Genomic DNA, 25,598 nt, shown 5'->3' with positions numbered 1-25,598 from the left:
ACCATACCCCTTCAAAGGCCCCTACTACCATACCCCCTTCAAAGGCCCCTACTACCATACCCCCTTCAAAGGCCCCTACTACCATACCCCCTTCAAAGGCCCCTACTACCATACCCCCTTCAAAGGCACTTACATATTTTGTCTTGCCCACCCACCCTCTGGCACACAGACACAATCCATGTCTCAATTGTCTCAAGGCTTTAAAATGATGTAACCTATTTCCTCCCATTCATCTAAATTGTTTGAAGTGGATTTAACAAGGGACATCAATAATCCCTTATAGTTTCACCTGGATTCACCTGGTCAGTCTGTCATGGAAAGAGCAGGTGTTCCTAATATTTTGTACACTCAGTAAATGTGGTTAAATTAGTCACCAGAGCCTTACATTTAATAAATAGTACAAATAAGGCTATGTTAGTTCCTATCTAAGAGCCTCTGTTGTCATATCCTTGCAGCATTAGCTTGAGATGCTCAGTTTATTTTGTTAGACTACAGTTGCCCTGTCTGTGACCCCACAGCCTGACCCAACCCACAGAGCAGCCCAACCTCCCGGGATACGGTTGAGCAGTGAGCATGTGAAGATCTCAACGACGCAGCCCAGTTGTCCAGACCATTAGCAGCCCAGTCAACGCTTACTCGTCACTCACTCACTCTCACCCTTCTCTCTAGTCAAACCCACTACCCAGCCCCTACTAATATCTTCAGCTGGAGCTAATAGGATTACCGTAATGAATATCACGAGCTTTTGACAGCACCGAGCTGCTTAGGCTAATTAAAGCCCCAGAAACACCAAGTTTTATCCCAGGCCTGACAATATAGATCCCTGGGTAATGATTGATAATCAGAACTGAAGACCTCTGCTCCTTCTCTTAACTCCAAAGAACTGGCTTAATATAAATGGACGTCAATAAGAGGTTTCTTAACAGAGAGCTTTTTGACACATTTCCTTGTTATTTGCAAGGTGTCTCAGTGGAGATGAGGGGGAGGGTAACGAGATCAAGGACTTCCTTATGGAATGGCTGCCTGTGCTTTCCCTGATGCGTCAATACCCCCACCGTGTTTCGTGTACCGTAACGGCATAGAGCAAACCGACAACAGTGAATGTGAAATTGCAATGCGTAGTTAAGCTGCTGTTTGGACCTCTGTTTTCCCCATAAAAAAAAGAGATTTAAGTGGTGCAACACCTCAGCAGCCATATTGGTCGCGACGCCCTCAACACTGTAGTGGTCCTTTACTTTCTTCCTTAACGTGTGACGCCAAATCCCACATTTCCCAAGCTCCCACTGCAATATGTGATGCATCACACACACACACACACATACACACACACACACACACACACACACACACACACACACACACACACACACACACACACACACACACACACACACACACACACACACACACACACACACACACACACACACACACAAACAAAATGGCACTTTGCCTGTAAAAAACATGTGACGTGGGAGAGAGGGAAGGAGGAGATAAATGTGCCGCTTTAAAGCAATGGGAGGTCTGGGAAATGGCTCCGTCTCTCAGATTAACAGCTACCTTCTGGCTGGATAAACAAACATTAGAACCACATCGACAGCTCCCACAGGCTCTGCAGGGGGACTGGAGACGACAGGGTTTCATGTGCTCCCCACAACTGTTCTTCTAGTTTATTGGTTTAAATATAGAACGTGGGGGGGGGGTATTCACATATCATCATTTGCATTGGAAGCACAGTGCCTCTGTTCTGAACAGCTAGACTGCTGAAGGTATATACTTGCTATGAATATGTACAGGTGAATCAATTCAATAAGAACGCTACTCATGATGCTCAGTAGCTGTGCCTGGTATTCATATGAATGGAATGACACTAGTTTAATGGGTCGTTAAGATACCATATATTTGTTAAAGCAAGATTTGAATCCCTGGTGGATAGAATCTATTTTCCACAGATAGTCAGACTACTTTTCAGCCATGGAAGCCAGCCAAGCTACTGTGGTTGAAACGACCCCCGGCCTGCTGTCATTGAAGCATTGAAGCAGTTGTCTTTTCCGAGACTAAGTTTCTCTCCCCTTGGTATTCTCCATGCCCACATTGTGTTGTTGTGGCTGCTTGGCTTTCAGAACACGCTGGGTCGCGGAGACGGAACGTTAACAGCAGCATTAGATAAATCAATAGGTTGAATAGTGCTGAGGACCCAGGCGTTCACAGGGGAGGTGAGGCAGACGGACATACGGACTCACACACGCAGGCAGACACATTGCGTCTCAGGGAACGGGGAGTCACTGTTTTGCGCCTGCTGGGTCATCAGGAAAAAGACAGACTACTTGACAGGAATGCTTGCCTAGATTCATCAGTGGGGGAACTGTGCAAACTGTGTGTGTGCGCATGTTTTGTTTGTTTTTATTTATTATCTTGGCTGCCTTGAGGACGCTCTCAGTTAATCCAAGATGAAGCCATAAACCTGATTGCCATCCTATGAAGTGAATGAGTCTGCCTGTAGTGCTCTAGCACTCTTATTGGCTGCCTGTAGTGCTCTAGCACTCTTATTGGCTGCCTGCTTTCCAACTGTGCACCGCTAGTGTGCCTGCGTGTGGTTATCTGTGTGACCCATCAGCATTATTTCAGTGCATTACCGAAGCCATCTGTCCTTCATTGTTAGCATCGTTGTGGGATTTCCATGTCTGTGTGACACATCTCTTTTTTGCCGCAAAACTGTTGGCTGCTCTTTGATGTAAACGCTGTCCTTTACTCATATTCTATGATATTGTTTTGCCCCAGCTCGGCAAAGGTGTGTGTGTGTGTGTGTGTGTGTGTGTGTGTGTGTGTGTGTGTGTGTGTGTGTGTGTGTGTGTGTGTGTGTGTGTGTGTGTGTGTGTGTGTGTGTGTGTGTGTGTGTGTGTACAAATAGAATCATATTAGGCTGTGTATTCAGCCTATCTAGTAAAGAGTGTACACGCTTGACATTTATTGCCTGCAGCTTTTAATGAAGAGAATATTCATATTATAGTTGTTATGAGAAGGCCAGACAGTCAGTTAGTCGTCCCAATTCTGCTGATGTGAGCCTAGCCAATCCCTGGGAGGCCGATCACAGGGTGCCTATGTTGCCAGACTGACACGTAAGAGGAGACGCATCACAACAGCGTCTCAAATGGAACCCTATTCCCTATATAGTGCACTACATTTGACCAGGCTCCAATGGTTTCTAGAGAATAGGGAGCCATTTGGGAGGCAGCCAGTGTCTCAGGTCTCTCTGGGGTTCCGGAAGACGACGGGCGGCGAGTCCCGGCACCTTGGTCTTCCTGCTTGTAATTCATTAAAGATTACACCCCCTTCTTCTCCTTCCTTGAACAAAGTGGTCTCTCTGTCATAACAATGAGATTTGGCCATTGATTGTTCTCATTGGCCCACTGAGTTTACAATCTGCCCGACAGTACATATAGATTAATCACGTTAGTCTTTAAACACCCACAGGCCACATCAGAAGAAATCCACTTTTTTTGAGCTGAAAGGCGATACCCATAATGTTGCATAACGATTTAAGTTAATAAATCATAGTTTTAGTCAGAGTATGACATACAGTGCATTCAGAAAGTATTCAGACCCCTTGACATTTTCCACATTTTGTTACGTTACAGCCTTATCCTAAATTTGATTACATCATTTTTTTGGTAAACAATCTACACACACAACCCCATAATGACAAAGCAAAAACAGGTTAAATATTTTTTGTTGCATAATATAATAATAATTTTAAAAATTAAATATAACATTTACATAAGTATTCAGACCCTTTACTCGGTACTTTGTTGAAGCACCTTTGGCAGCGATTAAAGCCTTGAGTCTTCTTGTGTATGACGCATTTCGCTACACCTGCATTAACATCCATCTGCTAACCATGTGTATGTGACAAATACATTTGATTAGATTTTTTTATTTACAATCCCCTATATTTGGGGATTTTTTTTCATTCTTCTCTCCAGATCCTCTCAAGCTCTGTCAGGTTGGATGTGGCGCGTCGCTGCACAGCTATTTTCATGTCTCTCCAGAAATGTTAGATCGGGTTCAAGTCCGGGCTCTGGCTGGACCACTCAAGGACATTCAGAAATTTGTCCTGAAGCCACTCCTGCATTGTCTTGGTTGTGTGCTTAGGGTCGTTGTCCTGTTGGAAGGCTCTCTCTACTTTGCGCCATCTTTCCCTCGATCCTGACTTGTCTCCCAGTCCCTGCCGCTGAAAAATATCCCCACAGCATGATCCTGCCATCACCATGCTTCACCGTAGGGATGGTGCCAGGTTTCCTTCAGACATCAAACATCCCCGTAGAGACCTGAAAACAGCTGTGCAGCGACGCTCCCCATCCAACCTGACAGAGCTGGAGAGGATCTGGAGAGAAGAATGGGATAACATCCTCAAATACGGGTGTGCCAATCTTGTAGCGTCATACCCAAGAAGACTCGAGGCTGTTTTCACTGGCAAACGTATTTCAACAAAGTACTGAGTAAAGGGTCTGAATACTTACGTAAATGTGATATTGCAAAAAATTACAACAAAAAAAGTTTCTGTTTTGTCATTATGGGTTATTGTGTGTAGATTGATGAGGGTGGAAAAACTATCGAATCAAATTTAGAATAAGGCTGTAACGTAACAGAATGTGGAAAAAGTCAAAGGGTCGGAATACTTTCCGAATGCACTGTATGACAAATCCAGCTCCAAACCAGCCATAGCTGGCTAATCTTTTGAATATGGATTAGGCCTAGTAAAAGAAAAATGTCAACAGAACATTAGCTAGCCAGATGAGGTTAGCATGCTAGCTAGCTTCGCTGACAGTGGTCAGTGCCCTTTTTGCTAATGTTTATCAACTTCACGTGGAAATTCCCACACCCACTTCGTGAATAGGTATACGCAGCTTTCGTCATTCTTCAAAGGTGTAACCTAAACGTGCACATCCTTAGCAAATTCTATAATAACTGAGTCACATTATTCGTAATTATGAGGTAGGCATTAAGCCGTCTCCATGGCTCTGTGTCTCTTATTGATTGATTGATTGATTGATTAATTGTACATCTGTTGGTTCCAGACTTTGTTGGGGAGCCATGAGCCGTCGTCCGTCCAGCTGTGGGTATCCTACAACCGGCAGCCAATGAAAGCCGCACAGTTCATGACCCGCCACCCAATCACAGTGAGTCTCCAGGTCTGCTTCGCCACACCAGAACATCTTCTCTGTGGCTCCCAGTAGACTCCTAGTCCAGAGAACAAACCTGTCACTGTATCGTTGATGAAACTGGGGAAATGTATTTGTAAGGAAATGCTATGTAGCTAATATGTCGTTGACAGCTCAACATGAGTCAGAAATCACAGAAAATACTGTAAGCCTAGATTTTTTTCATTTTAAAAATTGTATCTTTATTTAACTAGGCAAGTCAGTTAAGAACAAATTCTTATTTTCAATGACTATCTAGGAACAGTGGGTTAACTGCCTGTTCAGGTTAACTGCCTGTTCAGGTTAACTGCCTGTTCAGGTTAACTGCCTGTTCAGGGGCAGAACGACAGATGTCAGCTCCTTGTCAGCTCGGGGGTTTGAACTTGCAACCTTCCGGTTACTAGTCCAGCGCTCTAACCACTAGGCTACCCTGCCGCCCCCAATAGGCTACTCCACTCACAGTAAAAAGCTGTCAATTCCATGACACTATTTATCTTACAAATGTACATGTTTTTGTCTAATAAAAGTTTAATTCGAATCATCAGCTTTTAGTTGTGAGAGAATCACCCCTATTGTTCTTAATAATGCCCTACACAAATAAGGAAAACTGCGCCTCTCTTCTTCTCCTGCAGGAGTACTACATCGCTGACGCTTCGGAGGACCAGGTGTTTGTTTGCGTCAACCACGTCAACAACGTCACCCACCTGTACATCTCAGACACCCAGGGCCTGTCCTTCTCCCTGTCCCTGGAGAATGTGTTGTACTACAGCCCAGAGGGTTCGGGCAGCCACACCCTGATCAGGTTGGCACGGTGTTCCTAGTCAACCAATCTTCGATTGCACCATTTTGTGTCAGGCCGGCCCAGCGCTAACCCACCTGCTTGATCTATTAACTAATCATGGGTTGCACATTTTTGTTTCAGCCCAGCGCTAACCCATTAGATTATTCTAATCGACTTATCACCATGGTTAGTGGCGTGTTAGTGCTGGGCTAGAACCAAAATGTGCACCCCTTTGGTGTGTACCCCAGGAATAGATTTGGAAACGGCAGTGTTCTGGATGCGAGATCTGGGTTCAGATAGTATTTGAAAGATACCAATACAACATAATCAAAAGAAAAGTCCCAAAAGTGCAAACCCTGCCCATGTGACACTCCAGGCAGGCACAATCAATCGGCCAAAGCATTTCAAATGTATCACATTTTTAAAAGACTATTTGAACCCAAAAGTCTAAAATATGTTGACGTGACTCACAGTTAAGGCATCCTAATTAGTAGGCTGCCTTCAGAGATATGTAGTTTCTTGCTTGGAACAAACGTAACAGAACTCACTTTGATCAACCAAACCTTCCTTGATCAAATACACACGCCCTTTGATCAACTATAGCCACTTTGATCAAGCGCACCCACCCATTTTGAAGGAGAGATGAGAGGAGGCTGTTCGACCAGAGCTACATCTGATCAGGGACCTCCTGGTGTGCATTCCTCGTGACCACGCTGAGTCCGCTCGAGTGGCTGTCTTCTCCTCCGTGTTGGTAAACAACAGCAGGTCCTTTGCGTGTGTTTACATCCCAGTGACCTGGATCCTGGATGTTTGAGTCCCTGTTGTCATGGCGCTGCAGTGTAGCGTAGTGCGTCCAGGGCCTGTAATTATTCAAATGACGGCGTTCCCAACACGTCTCGAGCTGCCAGGAGATGTGATGGGAGCAGCTTGATAGTGAGGCGACCTCACGACACGAGCTGACCACGTGATTCCTTTGGCCAACATAGCCACAACACTGAACATGATACTGTGTTGTTTTTTATGCTAATCGTGTGTCTGTGTGTGTGCGCGCGCTCATCTGTCTGTGTTTGTGTACCTCCGCCTGTCTCTGTGTGTGTGTACCTCCGCCTGTCTCTGTGTGTGTGTACCTCCGCCTGTCTCTGTGTGTGTGTACCTCCGCCTGTCTCTGTGTGTGTGTACCTCCGCCTGTCTGTGTGTGTGTGTGTACCTCCGCCTGTCTCTGTGTGTGTGTACCTCCGCCTGTCTCTGTGTGTGTGTACCTCCGTCTGTCTCTGTGTGTGTGTACCTCCGCCTGTCTCTGTGTGTGTGTACCTCCGCCTGTCTGTGTGTGTGTACCTCCGCCTGTCTGTGTGTGTGTACCTCCGCCTTTCTGTGTGTGTGTACCTCCGCCTGTCTCTGTGTGTGTACCTCCGCCTGTCTCTGTGTGTGTGTACCTCCGCCTGTCTCTGTGTGTGTACCTCCGCCTGTCTCTGTGTGTGTGTACCTCCGCCTGTCTGTGTGTGTGTACCTCCGCCTGTCTGTGTGTGTGTACCTCCGCCTGTCTGTGTGTGTGTACCTCCGCCTGTCTGTGTGTGTGTACCTCCGCCTGTCTGTGTGTGTGTACCTCCGCCTGTCTGTGTGTGTGTACCTCCGCCTGTCTGTGTGTGTGTACCTCCGCCTGTCTGTGTGTGTGTGTGTACCTCCGCCTGTCTGTGTGTGTGTGTGTACCTCCGCCTGTCTGTGTGTGTGTACCTCCGCCTGTCTGTGTGTGTGTACCTCCGCCTGTCTGTGTGTGTGTACCTCCGCCTGTCTGTGTGTGTGTACCTCCGCCTGTCTCTGTGTGTGTACCTCCGCCTGTCTGTGTTTGTCTTTCATCCCAGGTACTTTGCCAGCGAGCCCTTCGCTGACCTGCACCGCGTGGAGGGTCTGCGCGGCGTCTTCGTGGCCACGCTCATCAACGGTTCGCTCAGCGAGGACAACATGCGCTCTGTAATCACCTTCGACAAGGGGGGCACCTGGGAACTGCTGCAGGCCCCCTCTGCCGACAGCCTGGGAGGAACACTGGACTGCCAGGTAGCTAGCTAGCTGTTACAATAACATCTGACCCGGTGTCAGTGGTTAGAGAAAACGTCCACCTACACCCCGGTGGTTTTCCCCTAACCACTGATACAGGATACTGCTGCCAGCTTCAGCAAGGGCGACATCCTGCTTACGGACATCAACAACAGGATTAAGATTAGGGCTGTTCCATGGCAAAAATGAAAACACGAGGCAGACCAAACTCTTTGGTCCTTTAAAAACCTGCTGGATGTAAAATATTGGGTGCTGTAGCTTAGAAAATAAATACATGTGACTCTGAATGACAACATAATGATGTTTGTTTCCAACATTAAGGCTGTTTTCCTAAATAATTTAAATGTGCTTTGTGTTTTGTTTCCTTTCCGCGGTACTAGCGAGTGTCGTGATATTGGTATCGTCACGGCCCTAATTAAGATCTGCCCAAGATTCCCACTGTTCGCTCTTGTTAATTTTAGCATGTCTGACGGGAGGGGAAGAGCCAATAAAGCAGATGTCTTAGCAGAATTGAATTCCGTTGTTGTTGACGTCTGTAAGCAGGAAGTTGCCCTTTTGTGTTTTATGCTGTCATTGAGTCTCTGAGGCTCTGGGTCCTTTGAGGAAGGGATTGGCGGCTGGGTAATATGAACCTACATTAGGGATTAGGAACAACAGCCATGAGGACACACAGTGTGTGTTTGCATTCTAAAGGGGAAGTGGGTTTGGGTGTAAACAGGTGTTTTGTTTGGTGTTAGAAAGTGGCCGTGTCCCTTGCACTAAAATGTATGCACTCACGACTGTAATTCGCTCTGGATAAGAAGGTCTAAATGACTATATTTTAAATGTAGATTCACTTCTTAGAAAATAGTATTATATTTTTTATTTATTTATTGAGGGTTTTGTCAGAGAGATTGCTGTCTCCAATGATCTAACACTTCTCTCTCTCACTCCATCTCTCCCTCCACAACACCTCTCCATCCCTCCCTCCATCCCCCCTCTCCTCTCTAATCTTCCCTCCATCCATCGCTCTTCTATACCCTCTGGGTATTTCTCTATCCCCCATCCTCTCCTTCTTTGCCTCTCTCGCTCTCCCTATATCCCCATCCTCTCCCTCTATCCCCATCCTCTCTCCCTATCCCCATCCTCTCCCTCTATCCCCATCCTCTCCCTCTATCCCCATCCTCTCCCTCTATCCCCATCCTCTCCCTCTATCCCCATCCTCTCCCTCTATCCCCATCCTCTCCCTCTATCCCCATCCTCTCCCTCTATCCCCATCCTCTCCCTCTATCCCCATCCTCTCCCTCTATCCCCATCCTCTCCCTCTATCCCCCATCCTCTCCCTCTATCCCCCATCCTCTCCCTCTATCCCCATCCTCTCTCCCTATCCCCATCCTCTCCCTCTATCCCCATCCTCTCCCTCTATCCCCATCCTCTCCCTCTATCCCCATCCTCTCTCTCTATCCCCATCCTCTCCCTCTATCCCCATCCTCTCTCTCTATCCCCATCCTCTCCCTCTATCCCCATCCTCTCCCTCTATCCCCATCCTCTCTCTCTATCCCCATCCTCTCCCTCTATCCCCCATCCTCTCTCTCTATCCCCATCCTCTCTCTCTATCCCCATCCTCTCTCTCTATCCCCATCCTCCCTCTATCCCCATCCTCTCCCTCTATCCCCATCCTCTCCCTCTATCCCCATCCCTCTCTCTATCCCCATCCTCTCTCTCTATCCCCATCCTCTCTCTCTATCCCCATCCTCTCCCTCTCCCTCTATCCCCATCCTCTCCCTCTATCCCCATCCTCTCCCTCTATCCCCATCCCCTCCCTCTATCCCCATCCTCTCCCTCTATCCCCATCCTCTCCCTCTTTCCCCATCCTCTCCCTCTATCCCCATCCTCTCTCTCTATCCCCATCCTCTCCTTCTATCCCCATCCTCTCCCTCTATCCCCCATCCTCTCCCTCTATCCCCCATCCTCTCCCTCTTTCCTCTTCCTCTCTCTCCCCATCCTCTCTCCCTATCCCCATCCTCTCTCCCTATCCCCATCCTCTCTCTCTATCCCCATCCTCTCTCTCTATCCCCATCCTCTCCCTCTATCCCCATCCTCTCCCTCTATCCCCCATCCTCTCCTTCTTTGCCTCTCTCGCTCTCCCTCTATCCCCATCCTCTCTCCCTATCCCCATCCTCTCCCTCTATCCCCATCCTCTCCCTCTATCCCCATCCTCTCTCTCTATCCCCATCCTCTCTCTCTATCCCCATCCTCTCTCCCTATCCCCATCCTCTCCCTCTATCCCCATCCTCTCTCTCTATCCCCATTCTCTCCCTCTATCCCCCATCCTCTCCCTCTATCCCCCATCCTCTCCCTCTATCCCCATCCTCTCCCTCTATCCCCCATCCTCTCCCTCTATCCCCATCCTCTCCCTCTATCCCCCATCCTCTCCCTCTATCCCCATCCTCTCTCTATCCCCATTCTCTCCCTCTATCCCCCATCCTCTCCCTCTATCCCCCATCCTCTCCCTCTATCCCCATCCTCTCCCTCTATCCCCATCCTCTCCCTCTATCCCCATCCTCTCCCTCTATCCCCATCCTCTCCCTCTATCCCCCATCCTCTCCCTCTATCCCCCATCCTCTCCCTCTATCCCCCATCCTCTCCCTCTATCCCCCATCCTCTCCCTCTATCCCCCATCCTCTCCTTATTTCCCGCTCTGCCCCATCCTCTCGCTCTATCCCCCATCCTCTCCCTCTATCCCCCATCCCCTCCCTCTATCCCCCATCCCCTCCCTCTCTCCCCCATCCTCTCCCTCTTTCCCCATCCTCTCCTTCTTTCCCTCTCCCTCTCCCTCTATCCCCATCCTCTCCCTCTATCCCCATCCTCTCCCTCTATCCCCCATCCTCTCCCTCTTTCCTCTTCCTCTCTCCCCATCCTCTCCCTCTCTCTCTCCCTCTATCCCCATCCTCTCCCTCTTTCCCCATCCTCTCCCTCTTTCCCCATCCTCTCCCTCTCTCCCTCTTTCCCCATCCTCTCGCTCTATCCCCATCCTCTCGCTCTATCCCCATCCTCTCCCTCTTTCCCCATCCTCTCCCTCTTTCCCCATCCTCTTCCTCGCCCTCTCTCTCCCATCCTCTCCTTCTTTCCCTCTCTCCCTCTCCCTCTATCCCCATCCTCTCCCTCTATCCCCATCCTCTCCCTCTTTCCCCATCCTCTCGCTCTATCCCCATCCTCTCGCTCTATCCCCATCCTCTCCCTCTATCCCCATCCTCTCCCTCTATCCCCATCCTCTCCCTCTATCCCCATCCTCTCCCTCTATCCCCATCCTCTCCCTCTATCCCCATCCTCTCCCTCTATCCCCATCCTCTCCCTCTATCCCCATCCTCTCCCTCTATCCCCATCCTCTCCCTCTATCCCCATCCTCTCCCTCTTTCCCCATCCTCTCCCTCTTTCCCCATCCTCTCCCTCTTTCCCCATCCTCTCCCTCTTTCCCCATCCTCTCCCTCTATCCCCATCCTCTCCCTCTTCCCCATCCTCTCCCTCTTTCCCCATCCTCTCCCTCTTTCCCCATCCTCTCCCTCTTTCCCCATCCTCTCCCTCTTTCCCCATCCTCTCCCTCTTTCCCCCTCCTCTCCCACTATCCCCATCCTCTCCCTCTATCCCCATCCTCTCCCTCTATCCCCATCCTCTCCCTCTATCCCCATCCTCTCCCTCTATCCCCATCCTCTCCCTCTATCCCCATCCTCTTTCCCCATCCTCTCCCTCTATCCCCATCCTCTCCCTCTATCCCCATCCTCTCCCTCTATCCCCATCCTCTCCCTCTATCCCCATTCTCTCCCTCTCCCTCTATCCCCATCCTCTCCCTCTATCCCCCATCCTCTCCCTCTATCCCCCATCCTCTCCCTCTATCCCCCATCCTCTCCCTCTATCCCCCATCCTCTCCCTCTTTCCTCTTCCTCTCTCCCCCATCCTCTCCCTCTCTCCCTCTATCCCCATCCTCTCCCTCTTTCCCCATCCTCTCCCTCTCTCCCTCTTTCCCCATCCTCTCGCTCTATCCCCATCCTCTCGCTCTATCCCCATCCTCTCCCTCTTTCCCCATCCTCTTCCTCGCCCTCTCTCTCCCATCCTCTCCTTCTTTCCCTCTCTCCCTCTCCCTCTATCCCCATCCTCTCCCTCTTTCCCCATCCTCTCCCTCTTTCCCCATCCTCTCCCTCTTTCCCCATCCTCTCCCTCTTTCCCCATCCTCTCCCTCTTTCCCCATCCTCTCCCTCTATCCCCATCCTCTCCCTCTTTCCCCATCCTCTCCCTCTTTCCCCATCCTCTCCCTCTTTCCCCATCCTCTCCCTCTTTCCCCATCCTCTCCCTCTTTCCCCATCCTCTCCCTCTATCCCCATCCTCTCCCTCTTTCCCCATCCTCTCCCTCTTTCCCCATCCTCTCCCTCTTTCCCCATCCTCTCCCTCTTCCCCATCCTCTCCCTCTTTCCCGCCTCCTCTCCCACTATCCCCATCCTCTCCCTCTATCCCCATCCTCTCCCTCTATCCCCATCCTCTCCCTCTATCCCCATCCTCTCCCTCTATCCCCATCCTCTCCCTCTATCCCCATCCTCTCCCTCTATCCCCATTCTCTCCCTCTCCCTCTGTCCCCATCCTCTCCCTCTGTCCCCATCCTCTCCCTCTATCCCCATCCTCTCCCTCTATCCCCCATCCTCTCCCTCTATCCCCCATCCTCTCCCTCTATCCCCCATCCTCTCCCTCTATCCCCCATCCTCTCCCTCTATCCCCCATCCTCTCCCTCTATCCCCCATCCTCTCCCTCTATCCCCCATCCTCTCCCTCTATCCCCATCCTCTCCCTCTCCATCTATCCCCATCCTCTCCCTCTGCCACCCATCCTCTCCCTCTATCCCCATCCTCTCCCTCTATCCCCCATCTCTCCCTCTATCCCCCATCTCTCCCTCTATCCCCATCCTCTCCCTCTATCCCCATCCTTTCCCTCTATCCCCATCCTCTCCCTCTATGCCCATCCTCTCCCTCTATGCCCATCCTCTCCCTCTATCCCCATCCTCTCCCTCTCCCTCTGTCCCCATCCTCTCCCTCTATTCCTCTCCCTCTATCCCCCATCCTCTCCCTCTATCCCCATCCTCTCCATATATCCCCCATCCTCTCCCTCTATCCCCATCCTCTCCCTCTATCCCCATCCTCTCCCTCTATCCCCATCCTCTCCCTCTATCCCCATCCTCTCCCTCTATGCCCATCCTCTCCCTCTATGCCCATCCTCTCCCTCTATCCCCATCCTCTCCCTCTCCCTCTGTCCCCATCCTCTCCCTCTATTCCTCTCCCTCTATCCCCCATCCTCTCCTCTATCCCCATCCTCTCCCTCTATCCCCCATCCTCTCCCTCTATCCCCATCCTCTCCATATATCCCCATCCTCTCCCTCTATCCCCCATCCTCTCCCTCTATCCCCCATCCTCTCCCTCTATCCCCCATCCCTCTCCCTCTATCCCCATCCTCTCCCTCTGCCCCATCCTCTCCCTCTATCCCCCATCCTCTCCCTCTATCCCCCATCCTCTCCCTCTATCCCCCATCCTCTCCCTCTATCCCCCATCCTCTCCCTCTATCCCTCCATCCTCTCCCTCTATCCCTCCATCCTTTCCCCTATCCTCTCCCCCTCTCCCTCATCCTCTCCCTCTCTCCCTCATCCTCTCCCTCTCTCCCTCATCCTGTCCCTCCCTCCCTCATCCTGTCCCTCCCTCTCTCTGTAGCTCTCAAAGGGCTGCTCCCTCCACCTGGCCCAGCGCTGGAGCCAGCTTCTCAACATTCAGCTGCGCAGGATGCCCGTACTGTCCAAGGAGTCAGCACCAGGGCTCATCATGGCCACAGGTGAGGAGGCTAGCATCATACAACTACAACGACTGTTTATTTACAATAAAAACATTATATAGATGTATTTATTTTTCTCAGATATTTTCTGATTTCATTAGAGAGAGAGAGAGAGAGAGAGAGAGAGAGAGAGAGAGAGAGAGAGAGAGAGAGAGAGAGAGAGAGAGAGAGAGAGAGAGAGAGAGAGAGAGAGAGAGAGAGAGAGAGAGAGAGAGAGAGAGAGAGAGAGATTGTGTCAAAGGGAACCCATACCGGTACTGACAACGTGTACCAGAGGGCTTCGGCATTACCACTCGCCAGGCCACAGAATGACTATTTCTGTGGCGAACACATGACTTCCCTTGTGGTGGTGCAACGTCTGCTATTGCCTGATCTGGTGGAGAGGACCACTTCCTCCATCAGTCAATCACACACTGAGAGTGTCTAGAGAAGCTGAGTCTCTCCTTCCTGCTCCTTTGTCTGTGTCTGTTTTATTTATTTTTTGAACCATTATTTATTCAGGCAATTCAGTTGAGAGCAAATTCTTATTTACAGAGTGTGTGTGTTTGAATTTTCCTGAGTGCGTGTGTTCATGGTTTGGGAATGTGTGCATGCGTGTTAGTAACTGCGTGTACTCAAGTCAGAGCAATAGTTTTAGACCGGGGCTAAACTAGGACCAGTTGGACACATTCATTGTGTTTAATCCACGGAAAGTGTCTCTCTGTCTCTACCGCCTCTGCCTGCTTCGCGGAGTACATAGATTTTCTTTGTATCTGTGCGGTGTCTGGAACATTCCCTCGCGGCCTGTCAGGTGGAACATTCCCACGCGGCCTGTCAGGTGGAACATTCCCACGCGGCCTGTCAGGGGGAACATTCCCTCGCGGCCTGTCAGGGGGAACATTCCCTCGCGGCCTGTCAGGGGGAACATTCCCACGCGGCCTGTCAGGTGGAACATTCCCACGCGGCCTGTCAGGTGGAACATTCCCACGCGGCCTGTCAGGGGGAACATTCCCTCGCGGCCTGTCAGGGGGAACATTCCCACGCGGCCTGTCAGGGGGAACATTCCCTCGCGGCCTGTCAGGGGAACATTCCCACGCGGCCTGTCAGGGGAACATTCCCACGCGGCCTGTCAGGTGGAACATTCCCACGCGGCCTGTCAGGTGGAACATTCCCACGCGGCCTGTCAGGTGGAACATTCCCACGCGGCCTGTCAGGGGGAACATTCCCTCGCGGCCTGTCAGGGGGAACATTCCCTCGCGGCCTGTCAGGTGGAACATTCCCACGCGGCCTGTCAGGGGGAACATTCCCTCGCGGCCTGTCAGGGGGAACATTCCCTCGCGGCCTGTCAGGGGGAACATTCCCTCGCGGCCTGTCAGGTGGAACATTCCCACGCGGCCTGTCAGGGGGAACATTCCCTCGCGGCCTGTCAGGGGGAACATTCCCTCGCGGCCTGTCAGGTGGAACATTCCCACGCGGCCTGTCAGGGGGAACATAGGGCTTTTGGTCAAAATCAGTGCCCTATGTAGTGAATAGGGTGCTATTTGGAACAAAGCCTGGGATACTGCTGGGACTGGAGACCACCTGAAGCTGCAGTAGTGTTCCTACTGGATCCCCCTCTGTGTGAATAGTTTAATTCATCACCTCCTCTCACACAGCCGTTCCACTGATCATCCCGTGTCTGTCTCCTGCAGGTTCTGTGGGCAAGAACCTGGCCAACAAGCCCAACGTGTATGTGTCCAGCAGTGCTGGGGCCAGATGGAGAGAGGTCAGTGTGTGTCTGTGTGTGTGCTTTGTTTTTGTGTATGTGTGTATGTGTGTGTCTGTGTCTGTGTCTGTGTCTGTGTCTGTGTCTGTGTCTGTGTCTCTGTGTCTGTGTCTGTGTGTGTGTGTGTGTGTGTGTGTGTGTCTGTGTCTGTGTCTGTGTCTGTGTCTGTGTCTGTGTCTGTCTGTCTGTCTGATAAATGTAACTATGCACATGATGAGCTATAAATCATGACATTGGTTATCGTTGGATGTTTCCTGCCTCTGCTACCCACTCATACCAGAGGGTTTCTGTGGAGATCTTAGCCACAATGCTGAATGCCCAGCGTAGGACACTTTCCTCCACAGTATATTACTCATCAACCACAAACATGGTGCTGCAGTTATTTAGAGCCACACTCTGTAAGACGTGAGTACAATTCCAAGACTGGGGAGCCCTCTAAGACATAAACAATGGAGCAGAAGCACCCGGAACATTTTCACATGCTCTTGATGCCTATGGTGTGACATTCCACGAGAGCAGTATTAGACTTTTGATTATTCTTTTTTTAAACATACTTTTAATCTGAACATAGTATTACCTCATTTAAGTGTCTTGACGAGCAAAATATTTTTGTTAATAATACGGCCTGACAGTTCTACTAGTCTATTATTGTAGCGATATAAATTGACCAGCAATCTTACAGACTCCGGCTTTAATGATTGTTCTTCACATTTCCCCTTCTCAAGGCGCTGGCCGGTCCTCACTTCTACACGTGGGGTGACCACGGCGGTATCCTCATGGCCATCGCCCAGGGGGGCTCCACCACACACCTCAAGTGAGTCTCACAACTGTCCTAAATAACACCCATATCTCCCATGTTAGAACAACACAGTGTATCTCCCCCTCATTACACCCCTCTACCCCCCACTGCAGCTCTGCCCTGAGTCGTTGACTTTCAGTCTGCTTACCTCCTCAAATAAAGGTTCAATGAATTGTACCCTTTTCAACCCACTGTGTCACTGCCAACCCAATCAGTACTGTGCTGGCTCAGAAATATTATTTTCACATTTGTCCTTTCCAGCTCGGTTCCAGCTACTACAGTACAGTGGGATATGTAACCAGGCCAATGTACTACAGCCTGGCTTGGCTCAGTAGTGTAAAAAGCGTATAAATATTGTAACCATGCTAGTGTTGATCTCCATACTGTCTCTGTTGGCCCTGCTATAGACTAGCATCCTGTTCAGGTGGTGTACTTGCTGCCTCACGTTACAGAATCAGTAGATTTGCCATTCTGACTCGAACAAGGTGGCAGAAAGCCTAATGGTTAGTGTTGGGCCAGTAACCGAAAGGTTGAATCGAATCCCCGAGCTGACAAGGTAAAAATCTGCCATTCTGCCCCTGAACAAGGCAGTTAACCCACTGTTCCCCGGGAGGCCGTCATTGTAAATAAGAATTTGTTCTCAACTGACTTGCCTAGTTAAATAAAGGGTCATTAAAAAGATACAAGTGAAAGGATACTTACCTACTATCTCTCTCTGTCTCAGGTTCAGTACCAATGAGGGGGAGACGTGGACAGACTTCCGTTTCTCTGACAGGGAGGTGTATGTCTACCAGCTGCTGACGGAGCCGGGGGAGAAGAGCACCATCTTTACCGTCTTCGGCTCCTACGCCGACCAGAGACACAGCTGGCTCATCCTGCAGGTCAACGCCAGCGACGTACTCGGTGAGGGGACTCTCACGATATTACTGGGCAGAAGTCATGACTGAATTATCCTCAGCCCGGGTGCTTTTGCGTCTGTCTGTCTGTCTCGTCCATTTTCACAATGCCAATAAGAAGCACCATCTATTAGGCCAGAGTCTCACTGAGGGGTGTGTGTTTGTGTATTCGTGTGTGTGTGTCCGCTTATGTCCCCATGCTACTGTAATAGAATATGATCCAATTCCAAATGAAGAATTTAAAGTGTGTATGTGTGTCTTCAGGCGTGCCGTGCGCCGAGGGAGACTACAAGCACTGGTCCCCATCAGACGAGCGGGGAAACGACTGCCTTCTGGGTAGTGAGATGGTGTACAAGCGCCGCACGCCCCACGCCACCTGCTTCAACGGGGAAGACTTCGACCGGCCCGTCACCGTATCCAACTGCTCCTGCACACGCCAGGACTACGAGTGGTGAGACTCTCCTTTCCCAGCCCGTGTCCAATCCCATATCCGCCCTTTGCCTCTACCCCTAAAACCATCTACCCCTAAGCTCCTCATATCGATCTGAAAGGATTGGATAGCTGCTATCTCGAAAGGTAACAGCTCCACCTTCTGTTAAGCTAGGAATAGGTGGAATGTTTCTCCCTTACTTACAACTCTGCTATCCTTTCAGAGTAGGGGCAAGGGGTTGATTGGAATTAGGCAACAGTCTTTTTCCACTCATCTCTAGCTGTTCATAGTTTGATAGTCAGGTAGGCTAACATTGGGTCTCTCTCTCTCTCCCCATCTAATCTCTCTCGCTCTTTCTCCGCCTCGCTCTCTATCACTCTCCTCTCTCTCCTTTTATCTCTCTCAGTGACTATGGCTTCAAGCTGAGCGAGGACCTGTCCCTCCAGGTGTGCCTGCCCGACCCTGAGTTCTCGGGGAACCTCTACGCCCCTCCCGTGCCCTGCCCCGTTGGAACTACCTACCGTCGCAGTACGGGGTAAGTCAATATCCCTTTGGTATTAACATATTGTCACTTCATCAGAAACCAGGCTTTGCCCTTCTCATAATGATAGGCTTTTTCCTTTTGTTACGGTGACTCCACACATTGAGGGTCAAGGCCTTGCAATGTGGATGGGTCAGGATTATATGACCGAGCTGAGCTGAAGGGTTTCGGGGTTTCGAGCTGACTTCATAGTGTCCCAAATGGGCCCCGGTCAAAATTAGTGCACTTTAAAGGGAATAGGGTACCATTTGGGACGCAGCCATAAAGGTTGAGATACACTTGTCCTTGACTGACAATCACATATGGCTTATAAAAACAAATGGCATTACCTAGTGTGTCAGTCTTCACCTCAATCTTATATGATTTGTTTTTACTGCCGCAAGGAGATGACCATTAAATATCAGCATGATTAATGATGAATAGGATATGCACACTATGCAAATGGCATCCTTTATGGTCATGAGGGGAACTGTCTTTGTTCTTCTTTTGTGCTATTGGGAAGAGAAAGGAGTGGCGTCACTCTATTATATAGCCCTCAGTTATCATGGAGAACAGCCCCACCTAGTGTCATAAGGAGAGAAATGTCCCAGCAAAATCTTGACAAACACTGCGTGTACAAATCATTTAGAACACCTTCCTGATATTGAGTTGCAACCCCCCCTTTGCCCTCAGAACAGCCTCAATTCGTTGGGGCAGGGACTCTACAAGGTGTCAAAAGCTTCCCACGGGGATGTTGGCCCATGTTGACTCCAATTATTCCCTGTTGTGTCAAGTTGGCTGAATGTCCTTGTGGTGGACCATTGTTGATACACACAGGAAACTGTTGAGCGTGAAAAACCCAGGAGCGTTGCAGTTCTTGACACAAACCGCTGCGCTTCGCCCCTACTACCATACCCCCTTCAAAAGCCCCTACTACCATACCCCCTTCAAAAGCCCCTACTACCATACTACCCACTTCAAAAGCCCCTACTACCATACTACCCACTTTAAAAGCCCCTACTACCATACCCCCTTCAAAAGCCTTTGAAGGGGTTATGGTAGTAGGGGCCTTTGAAGGGGGTATGGTAGTAGAGGCCTTAAGGGGTTGCAGTTCTTGACACAAACCGCTGCGCTTCGCCCCTACTACCATACCCACTTCAAAGGCCCCTACTACCATACACCGTTCAAAGGCCCCTACTACCATACCCCCTTCAAAGGCCTCTACTACCATACCCCCTTCAAAGGCCTCTACTACCATACCCCCTTAAGGCCTCTACTACCATACCCCCTTCAAAGGCCCCTACTACCATACACCGTTCAAAGGCCCCTACTACCATACACCGTTCAAAGGCCCCTACTACCATACACCGTTCAAAGGCCTCTACTACCATACCCTCTTACACAACTACGCATAAGATACACTGTATTACACCATTTGTTGTACACATACTCTTGTTGTGATATTGGGTGGTGGGTGTTTGTCTGTCCATGTTGTTCGTGTGTCCTTCTCTCTCAGGTACAGGAAGGTGTCTGGGGACAGCTGTAGTGGAGGCGATGTAGAAGCCAGACTGGATGGAGAGATGCTTCCCTGTCCTGTAGGAGGTAAGCCTCCCCTCTCCTTCAATTAAGAAACCATTATTGGAAACGTTTAGCCTTTTAGATCACAATGAATAAGAGACCCCTGAATGAATAAGAGACCCCTGAATGAATGAATAAGAGACCCCTGAATGAATGAATAAGAGACCCCTGAATGAATAAGCAACCCCTGAATGAATGAATAAGCAACCCCTGAATGAATGAATAAGCAACCCCTGAATGAATAAGAGACCCCTGAATTAATGAATGAGACCCCTGAATAAATAAGAGAACCCTGAATGAATGAATAAGAGACCGCTGAATGAATAAATGAATAAGAGACCCCTGAATAAATTAATAAGAGACTCCTGAATAAATTAATAAGAGACTCCTGAATAAATGAATAAGAGACCCCTGAATGAATGAATGAATAAGATACCCCTGAATGAATGAATAAGAGACCCCTGAATGAATGAATAAGAGACCCCCGAATGAATTAATGAATGAATGAATAAGAGACACCTAAATGAATTAATGAATGAGAGATACTCTGAGATTCTTGATATACTGGGTTCACAAATACTTTACTTTGTAAATGCCATTATGGAAAGGGGAGACTCTCACGAGGATGTTCTCGGTTTTGCTCTACGACCCCCAGAAGTATCACGGGTCTCGTCTAACCCATAGAAATATGGAGGTCCTTTTGTGGTAACAGAAACAAGGGGTTAAATTTGTCCAAAAAATATGTATATTTCCTGAGCTTTCTTATATCTCTTAGATACAGGACAGACACTTCAAAACAGTATTATTCCTTAGGATTTATTTTTAATCCTTTTTATGAATGTGTTATTCACTGCATTTCTATGGGCTATAGTAGTAAAGGCCAAATTCAGTATTTTATCCAATTATTTTGAGGAGGGATACCTAAAGGGCCTAAAAATCATAATCAAATAGCTAAATGATCCATTGAATTACTATTTTAAAACAATTCCATATGTTACCTTTGGGTCGTGGGTCATGACGGGTTTATTTGGTATGGGCCACACAGTTGTAACTTTTTTGCTAGACCTTATTTGAGGCAAAATATACTTTTAGTCACATGTTATGGGGTGAATTTAGTTAAAGATAGAAAGGTTAGTCCCAGCAGTAGATCATCGGCTATAGCAACAACACACGTAAGTTAGACCTCGGGAACAATAGCTGCTGTGACTGGTTGGAGGGATCCAAAAAGCAAATAAACAAATAAAAAAATAAGTATTTGTGAATTCATGAAAAGTGAAATTACTCACATTTTATACATAAAAGCATATGGTTGGCCGAACTTTAATTTCCCTGCGGGGAAATTGTTTTAGACATGCATTACTGCTGTATGCAAAATAAATACTATCGTATACACAGCTGGATACAAAATAAATACTGTCGTATACACAGCTGGATACAAAATAAATACTGTCGTATACACAGCTGGATACAAAATAAATACTGTCGTATACACAGCTGGATACAAAATAAATACTGTCGTATACACAGCTGGATACAAAATAAATACTGTCGTATACACAGCTGGATACAAAATAAATACTGTCGTATACACAGCTGGATACAAAATAAATACTGTCGTATACACAGCTGGATACAAAATAAATACTGTCGTATACACAGCTGGATACAAAATAAATACTGTCGTATACACAGCTGGATACAAAATAAATACTGTCGTATACACAGCTGGATACAAAATAAATACTGTCGTATACACAGCTGGATACAAAATAAATACTGTCGTATACACAGCTGGATACAAAATAAATACTGTCGTATACACAGCTGGATACAAAATAAATACTGTCGTATACACAGCTGGATACAAAATAAATACTGTCGTATACACAGCAGGATATAAAATAAATACTGGATACACAATACAAAATAAATACTGTCGTATACACAGCTGGATACAAAATAAATACTGTCGTATACACAGCTGGATACAAAATAAATACTGTCGTATACACAGCTGGATACAAAATAAATACTGTCGTATACACAGCTGGATACAAAATAAATACTGATACAAATAAAACTGTCGTATACACAGCTGGATACAAAATAAATACTGTCGTATACACAGCTGGATACAAAATAAATACTGTCGTATACACAGCTGGATACAAAATAAATACTGTCGTATACACAGCTGGATACAAAATAAATACTGTCGTATACACAGCTGGATACAAAATAAATATATACACAGCTGGATACAAAATAAATACTGTCGTATACACAGCTGGATACAAAATAAATACTGTCGTATACACAGCTGGATACAAAATAAATACTGTCGTATACACAGCTGGATACAAAATAAATACTGTCGTATACACAGCTGGATACAAAATAAATACTGTCGTATACACAGCTGGATACAAAATAAATACTGTCGTATACACAGCTGGATACAAAATAAATACTGTCGTATACACAGCTGGATACAAAATAAATACTGTCGTATACACAGCTGGATACAAAATAAATACTGTCGTATACACAGCTGGATACAAAATAAATACTGTCGTATACACAGCTGGATACAAAATAAATACTGTCGTATACACAGCTGGATACAAAATAAATACTGTCGTATACACAGCTGGATATAAAATAAATACTGTCGTATACACAGCTGGATACAAAATAAATACTGTCGTATACACAGCTGGATACAAAATAAATACTGTCGTATACACAGCTGGATACAAAATAAATACTGTCGTATACACAGCTGGATACAAAATAAATACTGTTGTATACACAGCTGGACACAAAATAAAATGCAATTTGTTGCATTTTTCTTACCAGTTGTTACTCTTCACATGGCTATAGATTAGAATGAATTGTATTAAGTGTTTTTTTCCCCCCCTGGTCTTCTCCAGAGAGTAATGAGTTCATCCTGTACGCTGTGAGGAACTCCATCCACCGCTATGACCTGGCCACAGGGACCGACCAGGCCCTGCCCCTCTCTGGTCTCCGCGAGGCCGTGGCCCTGGACTTTGACTACGAAAGGAACTGCCTCTACTGGGCCGACATCTCGCTGGACACCATACAGGTCAGGGCCTTCACAGAAGGCACTCCGATGTAGCCATGACTTACCCTATTCCCTATATAAGTACATTGCTTGTGTACTATATAGGGAATAAAGTACCATTTAAGACACAAAATCTATCCTGTACACACTTCTGAGACCAAAAGTACATTGTGTATCGTGATTAGTGAAAAGTATGTACACACTCCCTCCCTGTCCTCCCCCTCCAGAGGCTTTGTCTGAATGGCAGTACGGGACAGGAAGTGATCGTGAGGAAAGACCTGCAGAATGTGGAGGCCCTCACCTTTGACCCCATCAGCAGGCTGCTTTACTGGGTGGATGCCGGAGCGCAGAGGATTGAGGTAAACATGAGGAACAGGGATTTGTCCAATATTTGATAGATACTGAACAAAAATATAAATGCAGCATGCAACAATTTCAACAGTTTTACTGAGTTACAGTTCATATAAGGAAATCAGCTAATACATTTATTAGGCCCAAATTTATGGATTTCACATGACTGGGCAGGGGTGCAGCCATGGGTGGGCCTGGCTCCCAAATGGGTGGGCCTATGCCCTTCAAGGCTGCACCCATTAGGAAGGCAGGCACAGCCAATCAGAATGAGTTGTTCCCCACAAAAGGGCTTTATTACAGACAGAAATACACCTCAGTTTCATCAACTGTCCAGGTGGCTGGTCTAAGATGATTCCACAGGTAAAGCTTCCTGCCATCCAGGACCTATTTAAAAGGTGGTGTCAAAGGAAGGCCCAAAATATTGTCAAATACTCCAGTCACCCAAGTCGTAGACGGTTTACATTTACATCTAAGTAATTTAGCAGACGCTCTTATCCAGAGCGACTTACAAATTGGTGCATTCACCTTATGACATCCAGTAGAACAGTCACTTTACAATAGTGCATCTAAATCTTAAAGGGGGGGGGGGTGAGAAGGATTACTTATCCTATCCTAGGTATTCCTTAAAGAGGTGGGGCGGTTCTCTCAGCTACTGCACGGCAAGCTGTACCGGAGCGCCAAGTCTGGGTCCAAAAGGCTCCTTAACAGCTTCTGACCCCAAGCCATAGGACTGCTGAACAATGAATCAAACTATTTACATTGACCTCCACTCTTAGTCTTTAAACTGCTGCTACTCACTGTTTATTATCTATGCATACCGGTAGTCACTTTAGTAACTTTACCCGTAGCCTAGTGGTTAGAGCGTTGGGCCGGTAACTGGATCAAATCCCTGAGCTGGCAAGGTAAAAATCTGTCGTTCTGCCCCTGAGCAAGACCGTTAACCAACTGTTCCCCGGGCGCTGAAGACGTGGATGTCGATTAAAGCAGCTCCCCACACCTCTCTGATTCAGAGTGGCTGTGTTAAATGCGGGAAGACACATTTCAGTTGAATACATTGTTGGACAACTGACTAGGTTTCCCTACATGTACAAAGTACCTATTGTCTCCGCAAATGACTTGGTACTGGTACTCCCTGTATATAGCCTTGTTATTGTTACGTCATTATGTGATACTTTTTATTGTGTTTTTTACTTTAGTCTATTTAGTCAATATTTCCTTAACTCTATTTCTTGAACTGCATTGTTGGTTAAGGGCTTATAAGTAAGCATTTCACGGTAACGTCTACACAATTCCGTGCATGTGACATACAATTTGATTTGATTTAACAGGGATGTAAACACATTTGTGCACAAAATGTTAGAGTAATAATCTTTTTGTGTGTATGGAACATTTCTGGGATCTTTTACAAGTATTTGATACACTGCCGATTTTGCAGGTTTTCCTACTTACAAAGCATGTAGAGGTCTGTAATTTTTTATCATAGGTACACTTCAACTGTGAGAGACGGAATCTAAAACAAAAATCCAGAAAATTACATTGTATGATTTTGAAGTAATTAATTAGCATTTTATTGCATGACATAAGTATTTGATACATCAGAAAAGCAGAACTTAATATTTGGTACAGAAACCTTTGTTTGCTATTACAGAGATCATACGTTTCCTGTATTTCTTGACCAGGTTTACACACACTGCAACAGGGATTTTGTCCCACTCCTCCATACAGACCTTCAGATCCTTCAGGTTTCGGGGCTGTCGCTGGGCAATACGGACTTTCAGCTCCCTTCAAGGATGTTCTATTGGGTTCAGGTCTGGAGACTGGCTAGGCCACTCCAGGACCTTGAGATGCTTCTTATGGAGCCACTCCTTAATTGCCCTGGCTGTGTGTTTTGGGTCGTTGTCATGCTGGAAGACCCAGCCACGACCCATCTTCAATGCTCTTACTGAGGGAAGATCTCGCGATACATGGCCCCATCCATCCTCCCCTCAATACGGTGCAGTCGTCCCATCCCCTTTGCAGAAAGGCATCCCCAAAGAATGATGTTTCCACCTTCATGCTTCACGGTTGGAATGGTGTTCTTGGGGTTGTACTCATCCTTCTTCTGCCTCCAAAAATGGCGAGTGGAGTTCAGACCAAAAAGCTCTATTTTTGTCTCATCAGACCACATGACCTTCTCCCATTCCTCCTCTGGATCATCCAGATGGTCATTGGCAAACTTCAGACGGGCCTAGACATCGTCATGATCATTGATGCCCCACGAGGTGAGATCTTGCATGGAGCCCCAGACCGAGGGTGATTGACCGTCATCTTGAACTTCT

The 25,598-nt window shown here is 47.7% G+C and overlaps 1 protein-coding gene across 2 annotated transcripts in view; it reads left to right on the top strand.

Moving 5' to 3' along the window:
- Nucleotides 1-25,598, top strand: part of LOC118396836 (sortilin-related receptor-like) — a 73,259-nt gene that overhangs the window by 27,389 nt on the left and 20,272 nt on the right. For both annotated transcript variants that reach the window (XR_008067851.1, XM_052467458.1), the window contains exons 7-18: nt 5,079-5,180; nt 5,834-6,003; nt 7,842-8,034; nt 13,760-13,877; nt 15,548-15,621; nt 16,347-16,435; nt 17,145-17,323; nt 17,581-17,767; nt 18,153-18,281; nt 19,783-19,868; nt 22,778-22,950; nt 23,157-23,288. Coding sequence is in view for 1 of the 2 variants with exons in the window: in XM_052467458.1 (XP_052323418.1) it covers nt 5,079-5,180; nt 5,834-6,003; nt 7,842-8,034; nt 13,760-13,877; nt 15,548-15,621; nt 16,347-16,435; nt 17,145-17,323; nt 17,581-17,767; nt 18,153-18,281; nt 19,783-19,868; nt 22,778-22,950; nt 23,157-23,288 (1,632 nt within the window). In the remaining variant the exon portion in view is untranslated. The remainder of the gene's footprint in view (nt 1-5,078; nt 5,181-5,833; nt 6,004-7,841; nt 8,035-13,759; nt 13,878-15,547; nt 15,622-16,346; nt 16,436-17,144; nt 17,324-17,580; nt 17,768-18,152; nt 18,282-19,782; nt 19,869-22,777; nt 22,951-23,156; nt 23,289-25,598) is intronic.

This window comes from Oncorhynchus keta, chromosome 18 (assembly GCF_023373465.1).
Source record: "Oncorhynchus keta strain PuntledgeMale-10-30-2019 chromosome 18, Oket_V2, whole genome shotgun sequence".
Taxonomy (NCBI): Eukaryota; Metazoa; Chordata; class Actinopteri; order Salmoniformes; family Salmonidae; genus Oncorhynchus; species Oncorhynchus keta.
This window is presented reverse-complemented; position numbering and strand designations above follow the sequence as displayed.